Source organism: Dermacentor andersoni, chromosome 1, assembly GCF_023375885.2.
Source record: "Dermacentor andersoni chromosome 1, qqDerAnde1_hic_scaffold, whole genome shotgun sequence".
Classification (NCBI taxonomy): domain Eukaryota; kingdom Metazoa; phylum Arthropoda; class Arachnida; order Ixodida; family Ixodidae; genus Dermacentor; species Dermacentor andersoni.
In genome coordinates, this window is record NC_092814.1 from 39,469,443 (window position 1) to 39,486,278 (window position 16,836).

The window sequence follows — 16,836 nt, forward strand, 5'->3', positions numbered from 1 at the left end:
CACAAAAATGAAACACCTGGGAAAACTTTTGTAAGCAACAAATATCATCCTTCTGAGTTTTTAACAGTAACTGCTTATGCAACCATCACTTCACTTCCATGATTCAGGAGTAATGGTATTGAAGACTTCGGTACTGCTGGCTCCCAAAAAAAAAAAATTAAATTATGGGGTTTTACGTGCCAAAACCACTTTCTGATTATGAGGCACGCCGTAGTGGAGGACTCCGGAAATTTTGACCACCTGGGGTTCTTTAACGTGCACCTAAATCTAAATACACGGGTGTTTTCACATTTCGCCCCCATCGAAATGCGGCCGCCGTGGCCGGGATTCGATCCCGCGACCTCGTGCTCAGCAGCCCAACACCATAGCCACTGAGCAACCACGGCGGGTGCTGGCTCCCAACCTTCCACAAAAAGGAAGAACTAAGGACAAGGAGATTCTTGGTGAGATGCACAACAAGTGACCCAGCAGTTTCCCAATTATTGACTATTCCCAAATGACAATCCGACAATCAAAACAAACAAGACGACTTATTTCCAGGTGCCAGCACACCTAAGCTGCGGCAATTATGAATTTGCTGGCACCACCAGGTTCATGCTGAACTGGAGTTACTGTAGTGGTTGCACCAAGGTTATACGGGAGAGCCAGTTAAGCGAAGAACCAGTCCTGAAAGATTAACTTGCCTGGAAAAGCCGCTCCCTGTATGTGTGGGAGCCACGCTCGTGTGGCACTGCCAGCGACTGGGTTCGAGTGACCCATTTTGTTCTTACTGATCGGAGGTGAATGTACAGTCGCCAACCGTTTATTCGGACCTCACAGGGACTGCGGAAATGTCCAAATAAACAGGTGTCCGAAAAAGCAGATTAAGAAACAAAAAAGAAATCCTTTATTTCCACCCACTTATTCGGGCTCGGCGGTAGGCTTGAAGAAATCGTGAATGTGCCGTTGCACGCTGTTCCGTTTGCGCGCAATCAGATAAGCCTGAATCTCGGAGAGGGTCGTACAGTCACTATAGGCGGCTGAAAGCACTGTCACTGCTTGTGCACGCTCTGCATGTGATGGCACCGTAGCATATGGTGCGTCATCTTCCGACTCGGAGTCATCGTCCGGCGGTGCAGCAGAAACCTGACGAATGATCTCGCCATCATCAAATTCTGCGCATGTCAGTACAGCAGCGTGAGCACCTGTGAAACTGTCAAATGAGATGGTGTCCGGAACCACTGCACACGTCTCGGCAGAACACTTTCGGCGTCAGTAGGGTGCACATTGGAAAGCGACAAATCCTAGGCTCCCGGCACCTGCTTGCCGGCATTCCCCAGCGCAGTCTGCGCGGGCACTGTCGGTGCCACTAGACACTTGACGCTATGTTTCTGTATGCCTTGTGTGCATCACCGCAACCTCGACACAGCACACAAAGCAAACATGACCACGCCGTCACTTCATTACCAGTCGCACAAACGAAAAATGTAGCCTACTTGCAGCATCGTGCACGAAGAAACAAATCAGCTGCTAGATTTTCTTGACATGGCTTACTAAGCTGAGACCGGAACTGTTGTAGCCACGAACCAGGCAGAAACGATGATGTGGGGATTTGCAGTAGCGCCACTTTGTGGGGCAGCAAGGAGGCTCCGTTCAAAACAAAAATGGCGTTCAGCAAGTCAAACCATGCACCGGTCAGAGTCGGTGCAGGGTGCTTTCGATCGAGTTGGCTCAAGGAGTGTCCGAAAAATCAGACGAGAGGTTGCAACGTGTCCGAACTTTCGGCAATTGTTATACATTATGGTTTATGGGGAGAATGGCGGTGCAGCGAAGCAGACCAATCGAGCATGTCCGAATTTTTGGAGTCTGAAAAATCGGTCAGCGACTGTATTTGTATGCATCCCGAGCCCAGCGCCCCTCCGGCTTGCCACTGAGGCACCTCTTGTAAGAAAGCTTAGAAACCGCCTCCCTCACCTCAAAAGATGACCACTAGAGGTCTGCTTGCACTGCCTCATTTGTTGTGAAACCGTGTACCCCCAGTGCCATATGGCCAGCTTCTCTTTAGTGGACCTAGAGAGCCTGCCTGGTCGATGACGAGAGGCACACAACTGCGTTGCCAAAAGTGAGAGCTGGGACTACACTTTTCCACAGTGCCCTGGTGACCTCACATTGACTGATGGCCCACAAAGTCCTCGACACCAGGAAAGCACGACACACCAAGGTGCTTGCGCGCAAAGTCACCTCGTACTCGCATACATAGTTGTCCGTTGCTGCCACTGTCACCCCAAGGTACCTGTAACTTTCCACCCACATAGGCCGATTGCTCTACAGCAGAGGAGGTGAGTCATGTTCCTCCTCCCAGGGCGAGAAATGCATGGCCACCGACTTTCTGGCACTGAAGCTGAGCCCAAGTTTAGTGCCCTCCTCCATACATATGTCGAGCAGAATCTGCAAGTCATCATTACTTCCCGCCAGCAGTACAATATCTTCTGCGTAGAAGTGTGCAAGCAGTCATCACGCCTTCAGCATGCCCAGCTCCGAGTCGCTAAGATCAAAGCCTAGCCCTGATTCTGACAGGTGTTTCTCCATCCCCAGACATGTACAGCATGAAGAGGAGCAGCAACATTGCACAGCCCTGTCTTAATGCTTTAGTGGGCTTAATTTAATCAGTGAGCATGCTGCGTCACTGCACAACCACCTGGGTGTCTGTGTAGTGGTCCAGTAGCAGACAGAGCAGTTCCTCCTGTATACAGAGTGCTTGCAATGGCTGCGACAACCTGGCTTGCTCAATGCTGTCATACGCCTCAGAAGTGTCATGGAAGACAAACAGAAGAGGGCAATCTTCCTTTACCACAATTTCTATTGTTTGGGTCATAACAAATAGGTTGTTTCCCAGGCAGTGGCCAGGCCTGAAACCTATCTGCAGCTGCCCCAGAACTACCTCCTCAGCCCATGCTTGCAGCCTCAACCTGATCACATGGCCAAACAGCCTATGGAGTGCTGAAGTCATGGTGATAGGCCGGTAGCTGTCCAGAGTCCATGAGGTGGTGTTACATGGTTGCTAGCGCATTCTCTTGTGCTTTCCTAATTCCTGCACTGGGCCTTTTCACCATAGGACATGGCAGCGCCAGTGTTTCCTGTCTCATCCAAGTCTAGCAGAGTTGTCCCTACTTTTAGGTCTCGCCCTAGTTTGCACCCAGTCTTACTACACATCTGACTGTGATTGTGCTGTGGTATAGACTGAGCGACTCCTTGCTGGTTTTCAATGGCAACATTGTTCTGGCCATGCTTCCTCCTCGGTCTCACGTGGGCAGGCCTCAAGAACTCCTGGCCGTGTGAGGCCTTGACTACTCCTAGCTACTTGTGTTACCCACTTGTTGCACAATGGCCTCAGCAGCTCCGGGCCATTATCAACTAGACGCCTTGGGCTTTGAACCCTTCCGGCCCCATAGCAATTTTCAACAAGGTCACTATGGCTCTTGATTTCTCCTGACCCATCAACCTGGCTGCGCATGATCTCGACCCCTCCTGATCATGAGTAATCTCAGCAGCTCTTGGTACCTCTGTCCTCAGGAAGACAGGGTGCTGCAAAGCCTCAACTTTCCTGGCCTACTGAAGCCAAAGCCCTGGCTGTAACCTCGACAGGCCCTGGTTACAGCAGATCTGAACAACTTCTGATTGGCACCATCAGTATCCTGAAAACTCTCAACCCCCGACCTGCACCATGGTTGCCCCGAGGGTCACACCCTTCCGACAGTGACTACTGTGTGCTGTGGGCCTCAGCAACTCTTGGCCCGTAGCTGAACCTTGAAGCTTTATTCCCTTCAGGCTGGAATGACAGCACTGAACAGAGCGAGCCAACCTACTGGTACCAGGATTTTTAGCCCCGACTATGACACCCTCTAGTTGGCCTCAACACAGCCTGGCCAACTGTGTCAGTATACCAAATAACAATAGTGATACAGCCCACTGCACTTGGTCTGAGGGCTTCTGCCCAATGCTGTGGAGTCCGATTTGACTATGAGAAGGCGCTCGGCAAACAATTACACTAGAATCACTGAAGGTGGCGCAAAGAAAGTGGTGCAACTCTGGCTCCCTAAAGGGAGCCTATATAGTAACTATGCTATGCTAGTGTTATATCTTTCCACCTATTGTAATGTGACTGGCCAATAAAAGAGTCTAAAGTATTAAATGGCCCAATTTGGGGTTTCAGTACTAACCCCTCATAGGTGATGACAGGTCATGAAGCAGTAGGAAATAAGCAGGAAGAGGAGTAATGTTCCTATCTTCGAACCTGTATGCGCTTTTAATTAAAGCCGCAGTGCAAAAAGCCTATATAAATACCACACACTAGATTTGTGCAGTGTTTCTGCCAAACATTAGCTTACTATATGGACATTACGAAACATTTGCCACGTGATAAAATGCAAGCAAAATGCCTGGAAACGGGCCAACCATAATCTGAACCAAGTTTCCATAACTAACCATAAAAATTATGCTGCTTTGTTACATGGTGGCACTAACCTAACAATGCATCCAAATTCATTACTGTTTATACCTTTCCATAAGCCCAAATAATGACGCTTTCTAGAAACACTGATGATTTGAAAATCTAACGTAAGGAAAAAGTGGCAATACTATACCAACGTGTGTAATGTCCCCAAAAGCAAGTCTGAAGATTCGAGAGCATGACAGATATGTCAACAGTAAATGCATTACATCCAGGAACGTTCACAAATTAGCTGCTCAAAAGCATGCTAATGACTACGCCATATCCAGATGTGTTTTCCTGCGCGCATGACACACAGTTTTAACAAACCAATGAAGGTTGCTTACCTGTTGGCATATATTCCTATACTGGAAGAGGCCTTCTTTTGCGATGTGACTTTTCTTGAGCTCCACACACAGCTCCAAATACTGCTGCATGATTGGCTCGTGCACTTTTTGCCATGTTCGATGCTTTCGGCTCTTGATAACATCATAAAGAGCATCCAAGGCTCGATGTTTCTTTCCAACATCAATAAACTCTGCAAAATAATGTTAAGCCTTGAAGTTGGGTTTCCGATGCTCACGGTACTAACACGAAAATATGAAAATCTGGTTTCAAGAACACACGAGTATAGGCTAACTAAGCCGTGTGAAACGCATGAACCGAGCTGCGTGACCTACTTTTGCCACGCAGCTCGTTCCAACAAACGTCCCGTAAGCGAATCACGCTTAATAACAGTGACTAAACTGAGAATTAGCTGTCGAAAGAAAAAGTGGATTCTTTTACGGTAGCATCAGAATTTGGCAACACGCATACAATAGCAAATGGAAGAAAAAGAAATTTATACATATATGTATATATAAAGGCATCGTCTGACTACCGTCATATCAACCGAACAAGGTTACGAGCGGACGTGAAACCGGTACCGTAACTGGTAACAGACTAATGAAAAAAAAAACACAAAAATTTCTGCTCATTTGATCAAAATTCCAGCGTACATAGCAATAATATGCCTTGCGCATCAAATCGAGACTACGATTACAAGATGTCGCGAGTAGTGTGAAATGTGCGCGTCCAAAATATGCCGCAAAAGCGAGCCGTCGCACGACCCATATTGACGCATGCGATCTCACCTCTTGCTCGCTTAAGAGCATTTTCAGGTCGTTGAAAATACGTCGGCATGATGAATTAGACGGTGCTAGATCATTAGGAGCAACTAGAGAAAATTGTTACTTATCAAACACGCCGGAATTCGTGCTTCGCTCCTCTCGGACGTCAAGCACCACGGGTAAAATGGCGAAAAAGGGTCACGTGACTGGTTTTTCATTCAGTCCGCACCTATTATCTTATTTCAGTGTAAAATGCCTTAAATAATTTAAGATAGTAAAGAAATAAGCTTGTTTTATTATTTAATTTACAAAAACTATAAAAATTTTACTGCGTTTGTTAAAGTTATGTTATTTAAGTCGATTATTCGCATTGTTTGTACTCCCGTTCGCTAATTGAACAAACTCAAAAACTTAAGCAAGCGAAGTGTTTCAAATATTTATAGTAACTAATGCCTTAAAAAAATAATGACAAAATTGAGTTAAAATTGTTCAAAGATAGTGTTATTTAGATTATGGAAGCGAGGGTGTGAACGCGTTTGACGGAAGAGCGCCGTGCCGCGCCCTGCCGTCCGCTATTCGAGTCACTTTGAACGATAGCTGTTGGGCTCACATTCGTCTGTTGAGAGACTGACTTCATCTAAAGGTAAGACAGTGCTTCACTGGGTAGTCGAGCTGTATATTTGCTAATAGCTTGGATCATTCGCTACCATCTTTCCAATAGCATCACTTCATCAGTTTGAACTCCTTGAAACTAAGTTCAGGCTTAACCGGAGGAGTTTACAAGCTCTCCACTGGGCATATGGGAGAGGGTGAGAATCACTTCAGGTGGACGGTCATTTTAGCTTACCATGTATACTGATGTCGGATGAAGAGAAACGTGATTAGTCCTACATTTTCCCACGCCTTGCCAGGAGTGTGGTGAACAAGTTTGTTCGCCGACTTTATACCAAGGCTCACGCGCGTGCGCGAGGCGCGGTTTCGATGGGAGTCTAGCTTTAGACGCCATGTTCCGTTGCTGTCGCGCACGCCGCTTGCAAGCATCTTTGCTGCCGCAGTGTTGGCACGAGTTGACTCCGCCAGGGACACTATTTTTGAATTTTACGCAACTGTAACGATTTAGTTGTCCGTTATTTTATAGTTACGTTGGGAGAAACGATGCCTCGGTGTCATTTTCTTGCTCCTGTGCATTGCGGTCGATCTACGGCAGAACTGTGAATTTCGACGCTTACGGGTGCAGGATCAAAATTTACGTGCCTAAACATCGCATGCCTGCGCACAGACGCACTGCCACTGCACAGAATAATCCTGGCGGCAAGCCAAGGAGAGGTTTCGCGGCGTGCCTATTTCCTTGGCATTTCGAACTTTTCCTAACGAACTAACCTTTGGCGTCTTCCGCAAAATTTCGTGAGAAAGAGACATGCTCGTGATTCGCGCCCGCGAGCCGCTTAGCGTCTTCTCCACGTGCGGTGATGTGCCACGCCTATTCGCCATTGAGGGCCGTCCGTGAGCGGGTGGCGCGATGCCGCCCAGGTGTCAAGTCACACTACCGATTGCGTTGGCCTAAGATGTGGCCATCGATCGTGAAGCTGGTGAAGCTTCGTATTTTGCAAGGTTGTTGCTTTTGTCTTCTTTAGCTAATGGCGTGGCTGCCTCCGACAGTGGTCGGCAGCATCGCCGTTTATCGCCACGAAACTTCCATGTGTGCGAGCGTGCGACAGAAACTTTGTGAGCGGTGGCGAGTAGAAATCAGCTGTCTTGGATGCTTCATTGAATGGTACGTAGATAAGCGTGCTGCCGAGTAAGCTCAGCTCGAGGGTGCCGTCAAGTTCCGGTTCCGGTTGCAGTTACCCGTCTTGCTTTTGGCACGGCTGATTTCTCGCGGCGCCAGGCAGAACCGGGGGTAGTCGATCTTGGCATGCTTGTCACGTTCGTTTTGACGACGCACATTTGGTTGTGTAGCTCCAAGTGAAAGCGCGTCGTATCCCCCTAGACACCGCATTTCCTTAGAGCGCGCAGCGTGTTCACAATAGAAATGACTTGTGCGAATGAAGACTGTAAACGTGTGTGGCATGTGTATTGCAGGCTGCGTCACTACTTTTCACTAATGTTAAGCGAACTTGATACTGTTGAAGTTTAGCTCGAGTGAGTGTTGGTCTTGCATTTCGTGATGTTTGTTCACAAGTGATTGTTGTTTCTCTGTTGCGGATTTACCCGCCGTGGTTGCTCAGTGGCTATGGTGTTGGGCTGCTGAGCACGGGGTCGCGGGATCGAATCCCGGCCACGGCGGCCGCATTTCGATGGCGGCGAAATGCGAAAACACCCGTGTACTTATATTTAGGTGCACGTTAAAGAACCCCGGGTGGTCGAAATTTCCGGAGTCCTCCACTACGGCGTGCCTCATAATCAGAAAGTGGTTTTGGCACGTAAAACCCCATAATTTCTGTTGCGGATTTCTTTCCCCGTAGCCATAACATTCGCTTTGTACTTCCAAGTCGTGTTGAGCTGACCTTTTTAGTTGTAGCAATTTTTCTGTTTTTCTGTAAATCATTACCTGTGTCATTGGCTAATTTTGCAGCCAACGAGTGGAACATCAAACGCAGTGCTTTTTGCTAGCCTAGGCCGAGTGTTGTTTACATGTTCACATGGAGTGTTGAATGTCTTTTTATGCGCTTGTGAGAATTGCGGCACCGCGCGCGCAGGTGTGTGTGTGTGTGTGTGTGTGTGTGTGTGTGTGTGTGTGTGTGTGTGTGTGTGTGTGTGTGTAGAAGGGCTATTTGTTGTACTCCTTGTGTGGAAACTTAATTCATGCGACCAACGATTATAAACCTTTTAGCAATTAGCAATGCGTTTAACGAAGTGGCAAAATGTTCTTGCTTTATAACTGGATTCCAACTTTCGCTCGCCTCTACGCACGGGAGCGTTTGTGCCCGTAAAATTGTGCAGCATTATCTATAAAAATGGCGGTTTATGTTCAAAGACCAGCGTTATCAAGAAGCAGATGAGTTGCTTCAAATTCGGCCTTGAATCAGAATCAGTATGCGACTTGCAGTTGTCATTCTTTTTCTCCCCCCAGCATGTCCGTTCGATATAGACTGGGCGTGGCGCCCTTACGCAAACTGTTTTAAAAGATAACGGCGTCACTCACACAGGAGGAAAAGGGTGGGGCACTTGTTAACTGTTTTCAGAAGCCTGCAGTTCAATCAAGGGATAATACGATTGGTGCCTAGTACGGTGCCTATATTTGCCATGACACCGCAATTTATTGATATCGCTTCCTGTGCTTCTGATGACATGGGACTGGCAGCTGGCCTCGGATATCTCTGTGCGAGTATTGGAGCCCCTTAAATGACACGAATCACTGGGGTGACCAAACCGCCAGTTTTTTAAGTTATTTTAACGTTCCCCCGTTACTACTGAGCAGGGCTGGGCACATATATTGTAGTTTTGTCATGGTGCTATACAATATACTACCTCAATTATTGTATCCTATACAATACTTTCCATTTGTATCTTAAGATACTTCGATACATTGTCAAATTTCCTATTATAGACCTATATATATAATGTAGCAGCAAATGTGTGAAATCTACTAGACACAAGGCAACCCCATTCTTGCATTCTTCAGACTTCGTAACAAAGATTCACGCAAGAGAAACTTCAATAACGACACTATAGCGGCATGAGAACTTGCACGAAAAACACCGCACGCATTGGCGTGTAGTAGCTACGTTGGCTACGAGCAAGTGTCATGGCACCGAGGCAACTGAAAAACAAAACAAAAATCCAGAAAACAAAGTCTGCTGCACGCAGACGTTCGCGCGCTTGTTTTTGTCGAGTGAGTACCACCACGTGATCTGTTCCACCAATAGGGACGCGCAGGCCCCATCAATTGCCCTCTCTGGAGGCCTCTGGCAGAAAGATAAAAGAATGTCGCTGCCTTTAGTTTTGTTCAGATGGGTTAGTGGCACCAGTGTCTGCTTGAGAAGTGGAGTTCAGCCAACGTTTGTAGTTGTGAATTGCAGCGAACACTCCCAGGAGTCTAAAACGATGTAGCATAGCGTTATCACTTAGCTGGTGCTAACTCCGCGCAAGTGGCATCTGGCCGGCGACAGGACATCGGTTTGTCGCTAGGGGTACACCAAATTAAGTCTTGTACACGTTTCTGGGAATACCGAAAAATATCTTACCTTCAGCGAAGACGCCAGAATGTGCACTAAAATAAGACTGGCATCGCCTCCTTGGAGCTCCAGCTTCCCGGGACGTCAGAGGTTTTCTTCCTGTCTAGGTTTGTTTATCCATAAATTAATGTGTTTCAAGTTGAACGTACCTAGGAATTAACATAGGAAAACCGCTGTGCTAAAACGACCCAAATACTAAAGAATGATGTGAATCCGCGACATGCTGGCGTTGCAAGCAGCCTGAGTGCGAAGTTGAAAGGAAATTTGGCCTTCGTTTTCGGCGCTAAATTTTTCAATCAAAGGAAGGAACATAGTTTTGAAAAAAATGTTCCACTAGTCATAAGCTGATTTAGTCACTATAGTGTCCTTTTAACGTTCAGCGCGACTTGCCACTGGGGCAACGGGCATCGCGTCGCTGCGCTCGTAAGCTATGCTATGTGAAAATAACGTATAATGATCTTGAGGGAATAAATGACCCTTATATCTGCAACCCGTGGGATCACGGCGCAGCTTCTTCGTCACTGGCGAAAGAACAGGAGGCGGTGACTCGGGTGGCAGTTTTCAGCAAAGGTGGTGGCAGGCACTCGCAGGGAGGGTGTCCTTCCGTCTCGTCCGCCGACAGTCAACGTGAACCGAGGTAAAATCGGACACGGGGCGCGTCGTCTCATCGGCGCTTCTGATTCGAGGGATTAGTCGGTCCCTGCGCACGATTCTCCGTTTGCAGGCACGGTCGCGCTTGATGTCGGTGCACCGTAATCGCAACGCTGCTTATCTCGAAGGTCGGTGATGGTCGCATTCATGACCCACCACGCAAGCTGAACATAGGCAGCCATTTCAAAAGGACAGGGATGGCAGACAGGCAATCATCAGGTGTAAATAGTTCCCTCCCTGGTGCCCCCCCCCCCCCCCCCCCCACCAAACACACACACACACACTCTGCTGACTGTCGTTCGGAGTTCTGCAGTTACTCGGGTCGTTCGAATACTATAAGGGACAACGAAAGATCTTGCTCTTTAAAGGGACACTAGAGGCTAATACTAAGTCGACCTGGACTGTTTAAATACCATTCCAGAAACCTCGCAACGCTTGTTTTGTGCCAAGAAAAGACTGTTCACGAGAAAATTGCATCTAAAGGGTCCGAATACCTTTCTCAAAATTCAAATCTACCGCGACCCAACCGGGGGAGTGGTGACGTTTGCCTACGCCATCACCGCCCTTTGCTGCCGTCGGTGAGTAAAACGGCGTCCTACAGACGGCGGTACCGAGCCAAAACAAAGTCAGAGCGGCGGATTCTCCGCTGCAGCTGCTTTTTGGCCAAGTAGTGTAGACCGTTCGGGCATCCCGCGACATCACACGGAAGTTGAATTCTCTGCTACTTGCAGTTTGAATAAAGGGAAAATCAGACATCCACCCGTTCGTAGCAATTGCTACAAAGGAAACCCATACGGGTTCCTCGAAAGAAAAGCCTCATAGTAGAAGAGAAATTCGTCCTGGTCCGGGACTCGAACACGGGACCACCTTGAGTCCCGGACCAGGACGAATTTTTCTTCTACTATGAGGCTTTTCTTTCGAGGAACCCGTATGGGTTTCCTTTGTAGCAATTGCTACGAACGGGTGGATGTCTGATTTTCCCTTTATTCATTACTTCTCTCCACCTTGCGGGTTTCCGCAGAACTACTCTGTCATACTTGCAGTTTGTGCGAGTTTCGCGAGCCAGCAACACCAGCGCAGCACACGCGATAGCTACTGAAACGCGAGAGCGTCGGCTGCGCGGAGGCGAGAGAAAACGAAACCGGTCGACCTCCCGCGTCGTTGTCTAGGGTAATTTCAATTAGTTCTTTTGTATAAACATGAAATAGAAATGGACAAGCAGCATTTTATTTCGTCCTACAATACAATAAGAGGATGTTTTGTGCAATGAGTGTTTGACTACTAGTGACAGAATTTAACTGAGTAGTGCTTTCGTCATCGGGCAAGTATTTGAATTTCCCGGGGGAGTCTTCAATCATGTCCTGCATTTACCTCAATTGCTCAATTATTAATGCTCTGTTCGCGATAATATTGATGCTTTAGAGATCCTCGAGCATTAATCTATCACTTTAGCTTGACTTAATATTTGCTTTTAGAGTCCCTTTAACAAGGGATGTAAATGGAGACTTGTCAGGGTGATTCTGGCGCAGCAGAACCGCCATTGTTGTGCAGACTGTCAAATTTCCGAACAAATACGCGGAGGAGGTCTCTTACGCGCAATTTTCACTAGCCGTTGAGTAAGCATGTCTTGTCATAGTAACCTACAAATTCGCTGTCTCTTAGACAAAACGATTTGTGTTACCAGTTTCACCTTGTTTAAGTTCCTTGAAGACGATGATAGAGAATTGCCCGTGGCGCCTTCGGCGAGCACTACTCTACTACATGCACCTGGACGTGCTGGTCCTTTTTTTTTAAATTTTATTACTGTCATGTGCACCAGATTGATCGTGCTTTCCATTGTCTCATCTACAAGCCTCTCAATTGACATCCATTTACTGACGCCATTACTAATTTAAACAAGCCTTTTGTTGCTGGACAGACTCCGCGAAATTTTTCAACTCACTTTTTTAGCAGTTTGTAATGTTTAATTTGATTCGAATTTTTTGTTATTTCCAACCAATCGACTGTAGTATTGAAATTAAGTTGAGCTGTATTTCCGGAATGTCGAAAAGCTGTCTTGCCGTGAGAGGGTGGCAGCCAGAAGATAGGCAAAAGTCGGGTGGGGAAGCCACTTCACGGTTTCCGCCACAGCTTCCCTGACGCAAGATTTTAAAAGCGTCTCATCTTGTATGGTTAATTGTTTATCCTTCAAGAAGGAATACAGTGCATTGTAAATTACTGAAAACGCAACCTGAGGAGGTTTAAAATAACGAATACGGCTTGAGATTAACGGATACTGTTCGATTCGTATTGGAAATTTTGAGCATTTGCACATCGCTAAGTTCAAAAAAGAATTATTTCCCACTCCGCTCACACTTTCCTACTTGCACTACGCCTTGGTAAGATGGTGGCTTTCGTTCACTGCGATACGCTACGCACGCACCAAGCTGAACAGCTATAGAGCGTATCTCATAGTGCAAAGTTCAGTAAATTGTTATTTGTAACTGCTGTTTTTCTGTGCAGAATCGTATCAGTGCGTAATGCAGCAAACGTTCCAGTGAAGTACTTGTTGTTGGGTTAGTCGGTGTTGTACGGTCCCTGGAACATTTTGAACAAATTTTGTAGACGCGTAGGTTACAACTACCGTAAAATATTAGCGCCACATTTTAAGTGAAGCGTCTCATATTAAGAGAGCTATGGATGATTACAAGTTACCATTCTCCCTAGCCATGCATTTTTCTCCTCAACCTGTTCGCCGAGTGATCGGGGTTAAGCTCCGCCTTCACTGGATCTGCGGCATGATGTGACGTCGTGTCGTCTACTTCCGGTTTTCTTATAACCAGCGCGCGAAGTCTCTCCAACCTCTCCCGCTAGCCGCCTGGCTGGCGATTCCCCGAAATAGCTATCCAAGCAGTGTTCGTTGCGACGTGCTGTCGCAGCGCCGAGCGTGTCCGGTAACCGCAGGCAAGCTGGGCGTTTCTATGGGTGGGCGGAGGCGTAAACATGAGCTTCCTGCACGGTGCAGCTACCTGGTGGCGCAAAGCCTAACCAGCCAAACACAGAGCTAATATTGTTGTAACAAAGTGTAAAACATTTTAAACAGATACGGAGGCATCGGGTTCACGATTACGTTCCGGCCTAAAATTTACACCACCAGCAAAGTAGACTAGGTTACTACTGTATTAGGGCTGTGTGTCTGGTCGAGCTCTGTGGCACCAGTTGGCTGCACCGTGCAGGCCGTTCATATTTGCGCCTCCGCTCATCCGGTAAAACGCCCAGTCCCCTTGCGCTTGCGTTTAGCTGAATACCGGGCACGTTAGAACTCTCTCGGGATAGCAATCCTCCGGCGTGAAGTGACGGCCGCGAACTTGTAGATCCTGGCGTCGATTGTACAACGGCAATCCGATGCGCTGCAGCCGCTCCGCTCGTCTGCTGCCTTGCAGAGGGACACGATGTCGCAGCATGACGTATCGCCGATCGCTACGTTTGCAGCCCACAACGCAACAAGGGCGATCCATGGTGCTCGCGAAAAGAAAGCTCGATACCAACTATGACCGCGCAGCTCGTGTCAACACGGAGCACTTTGTAACCCAAGAACACACTTGCCGAGTTCCAGAAGTGCTTGGGCGTAGTGATAAATTGTCGTTCTGTATTCTCTTTATGCTACTTCACTGTAGAAACAAATTAATATTCCAACTATTACGAACATTTGTTCATCATAAAGTTGGAAAAATTATCGATGACGCGACTTGCGTAGCCAATTCGATAGTTCGCCCAACTGACGTCAGTTAGGATGGCTGAAACTCGCAGCGGCGCCGCTGCGATCGGTAGCGATGCACATTTTTAATCCGAAAGCATTATATGCCCCATTGTGCGAAAATCCGTCGTAGTCAGCGTGACCGAAAGATGGTATCAAAAATAGCCGACGGCGCAAGGTAAAAACACGTCAAGAAATGCTCGGATGGATGTTAAGTTTCAGCCTGGGGACTAGAACGCGGGCCTCCCGGGTGCGAGACGACCACGCCTTTCCTGCGCCATGGCAGCTCCACGGTTCCGGTTGACTAAAGTATAAACCCCATGCAAGCGATCTTGCGCGCGACAGCGACAAGCGACGCGATCGAGATGGCTGTCGCATTCGCTTCGTCGCCTACAAGTCGCACCCCATGCGAGCGATGACTTCGAGCGACGACTCCCCAGTGTTGCCGGTATGAGGGCAGCAATATAGGCGCCGAAACCAGCGTGACGCATGCTTTGTTAACTTAAGTTGATGTGTTTTACTGTAAAAACCAGCATACAATATTTCTGAAGGTCTTCCAGTAGGTTCTTCTTTTTGCACGTATAAAAGTCAATCGTTGGCTTGCTCCGTGCGACAATCGGAAGTACTTGAGTTAGGTACATCCAGTTCCGACTTCGCGCTATTGGCTAGTCGCTCATAGCACTTTCGGGCGACGAGCGATCTGTTCTAGCGACGACCCGATCCGTCGCTCGTCGCTTTCGCGCATATAGTCGCGCTCATGGGGTTTAGCCGTGTGGCCTAGTGCGTGCGTCATTGGGCACGTGACAACGCAGCCAGTGGGAGGGAGGTGGCACCACGTCGTGAGTATTTACATCATCGCGTTCAAGGCGTTCCAAAATCTAGAAACCGTAGAACGCTTTCGCATTCCCACACGTAAGCAGCCTTAAGTGTGTGTGAGACGAATTTTACAGTGAAAGCTGCATATGACTAACCTTGACGTAGTAGTTCTGCGGAAACCCGAAAGGTGGAGAGAAGTAATTAGTAAAGGGAAAATCAGACATCCACTCGTTCGTAGCAATTGCTACAAACAAAACCCACACGGGTTCCTCGAAAGAAAAGCCCGAGTTGAAGAAAGAAAAAAAATTTTCCCTTTATTAATGACTAACCTTCCGTAGTTTTTTCGGCGTCCGGCAACAGAAACGGATCATTCGGGTGCAGTGCGGCGGCGCAGATGTCAAAATGCGGAACAGGTTAGAACGCTCGCCGTGAACAATAGCGTGGCATCAAGGTTATCGCAGCATATAAGCAGGAGAGGTGTCCGCGCTAAAACAGCTGCGTTATCGATGGGGCGGACACGTACAGTTGGTACACCCGAAGCGCCAGTACACCCGTGTACCAGAAGCGCCGGAGGGAACAGCAACGAGAATGTAAACAGCGCCGGCGCGAAACGACCACCGACGAAGAACCTTCCCGCGATGTTGAACGAAAACGTCAATCGCGAGCCCGGGCGCCTTCGAACGAGCAACCACGTCAGACTTGCAACGCAAAAAATGACAACCATTCCACTCTGTGTAGACGGAATGGCAGGGAAAACTTTTCGTTTGAGAGCTTTGACTGTCGTCACAGAATGGAGTGGTTGTCATTTTTTAAAACCTTATAAGTTACACGCTGTAAGCGGAGCGCTTAAGTCTGTCACCTAATGAACAGAAGGGCCTACCCTAGCGATCCGTACGTTTGTACAAAATCAAAATCGTTTCAGGGTACCTTTTAGCGGCATATTGTAAGAAGGCGCAATCAATAAAAGACGCGCCAGACACCCGTCACAAACAAGTGCTGCTAAACAACTTTATTCGAAAGAAAGCTTCATATATATAGTACAGTACCCAACGCGCACACGCACTGGACACCTCAGGCAGACTAAAGTGGGCGATTATGAGAACTATCAAGATCTCTTGAAAGAACTAAGGAAAGTATGCTCCGCGTTGTACAAAACGTAAGTCTGACTTACACAAGCAGTACTTTTTCTTTTCTTTTATGTAAACGCTCACGTGCCGTTTTGTCTTGCTTCTGCTCAAGATCATCAAATCTCGGCTGACAATAAGGCTTTGTCAGGGTGTCTGCCAACCGGGAAAACGGGGAATTCTCGGGAATTTTGAATTGTCTGGAAATACTCATGGAAAACTCAGGGAATTTGTTTCTATCAAGGAAAATCAGCTGTAATTTTATTGAAAGGGAACGAAAGCCGTGCTAATGCTGGCTCGAGTAACTGAGAGGAATCGTAACGAATCGTCTGCGACGCCGTGGCGTCGGCTGGAGGAGTTGCCAGTGTACAGTCAGCGACCGATTTTCCGGACGCCCGATTTTTCGGACATGCCCGATAATTCGGATGTCTTCGCGGCACCACCACGTACTCCATAGTCAATGTATAAGAACGTCTGAAATTCAGGACGCAACAACACTTCGCCGTCCGATATTTAGGACTTTTTGCCGTGACTGCAGGTCCGAAATGGCATTAATCATAACCACCACCGCCGCCAGTTTGATTATCTCGCCTCCTCGGACGTGCGCTGTCGCACGCAAATCCGCTGACAGCCGTAGCCACCACCGCGGCAACGCTAGGCCTAGCTGCTACGACGTTCGGTGCCGTGTTTTTAATTGAAAGAATTCGCCGCTGTAAGCAATGGCATCGACTGCGCCTTTGTAATCCTCGCGATT

The 16,836-nt window shown here is 47.8% G+C and overlaps 2 protein-coding genes across 11 annotated transcripts in view; one reads left to right on the top strand and one right to left on the bottom strand.

Moving 5' to 3' along the window:
* Nucleotides 1-5,774, bottom strand: part of eIF3a (eukaryotic translation initiation factor 3 subunit a) — a 32,693-nt gene extending 26,919 nt beyond the window's left edge. The window contains exons 1-2 of the mRNA XM_050193010.2: nucleotides 5,602-5,774; nucleotides 4,816-5,006 (exon numbers count right to left, since the gene is read on the bottom strand). Of these exons, the coding sequence (XP_050048967.1) occupies nucleotides 4,816-5,006; nucleotides 5,602-5,650 (240 nt within the window). The 5' untranslated portion in view covers nucleotides 5,651-5,774. The remainder of the gene's footprint in view (nucleotides 1-4,815; nucleotides 5,007-5,601) is intronic.
* A 340-nt stretch (nucleotides 5,775-6,114) lies between these two features.
* The window catches only part of hts (adducin 1-like protein hts), a 192,280-nt gene continuing 181,558 nt past the window's right edge, over nucleotides 6,115-16,836 (top strand). For all 10 annotated transcript variants that reach the window (XM_055061340.1, XM_055061341.1, XM_055061343.1 and 7 more), the window contains exon 1: nucleotides 6,115-6,220. The gene's annotated coding sequence lies outside the window, so the exon portion shown is untranslated. The remainder of the gene's footprint in view (nucleotides 6,221-16,836) is intronic.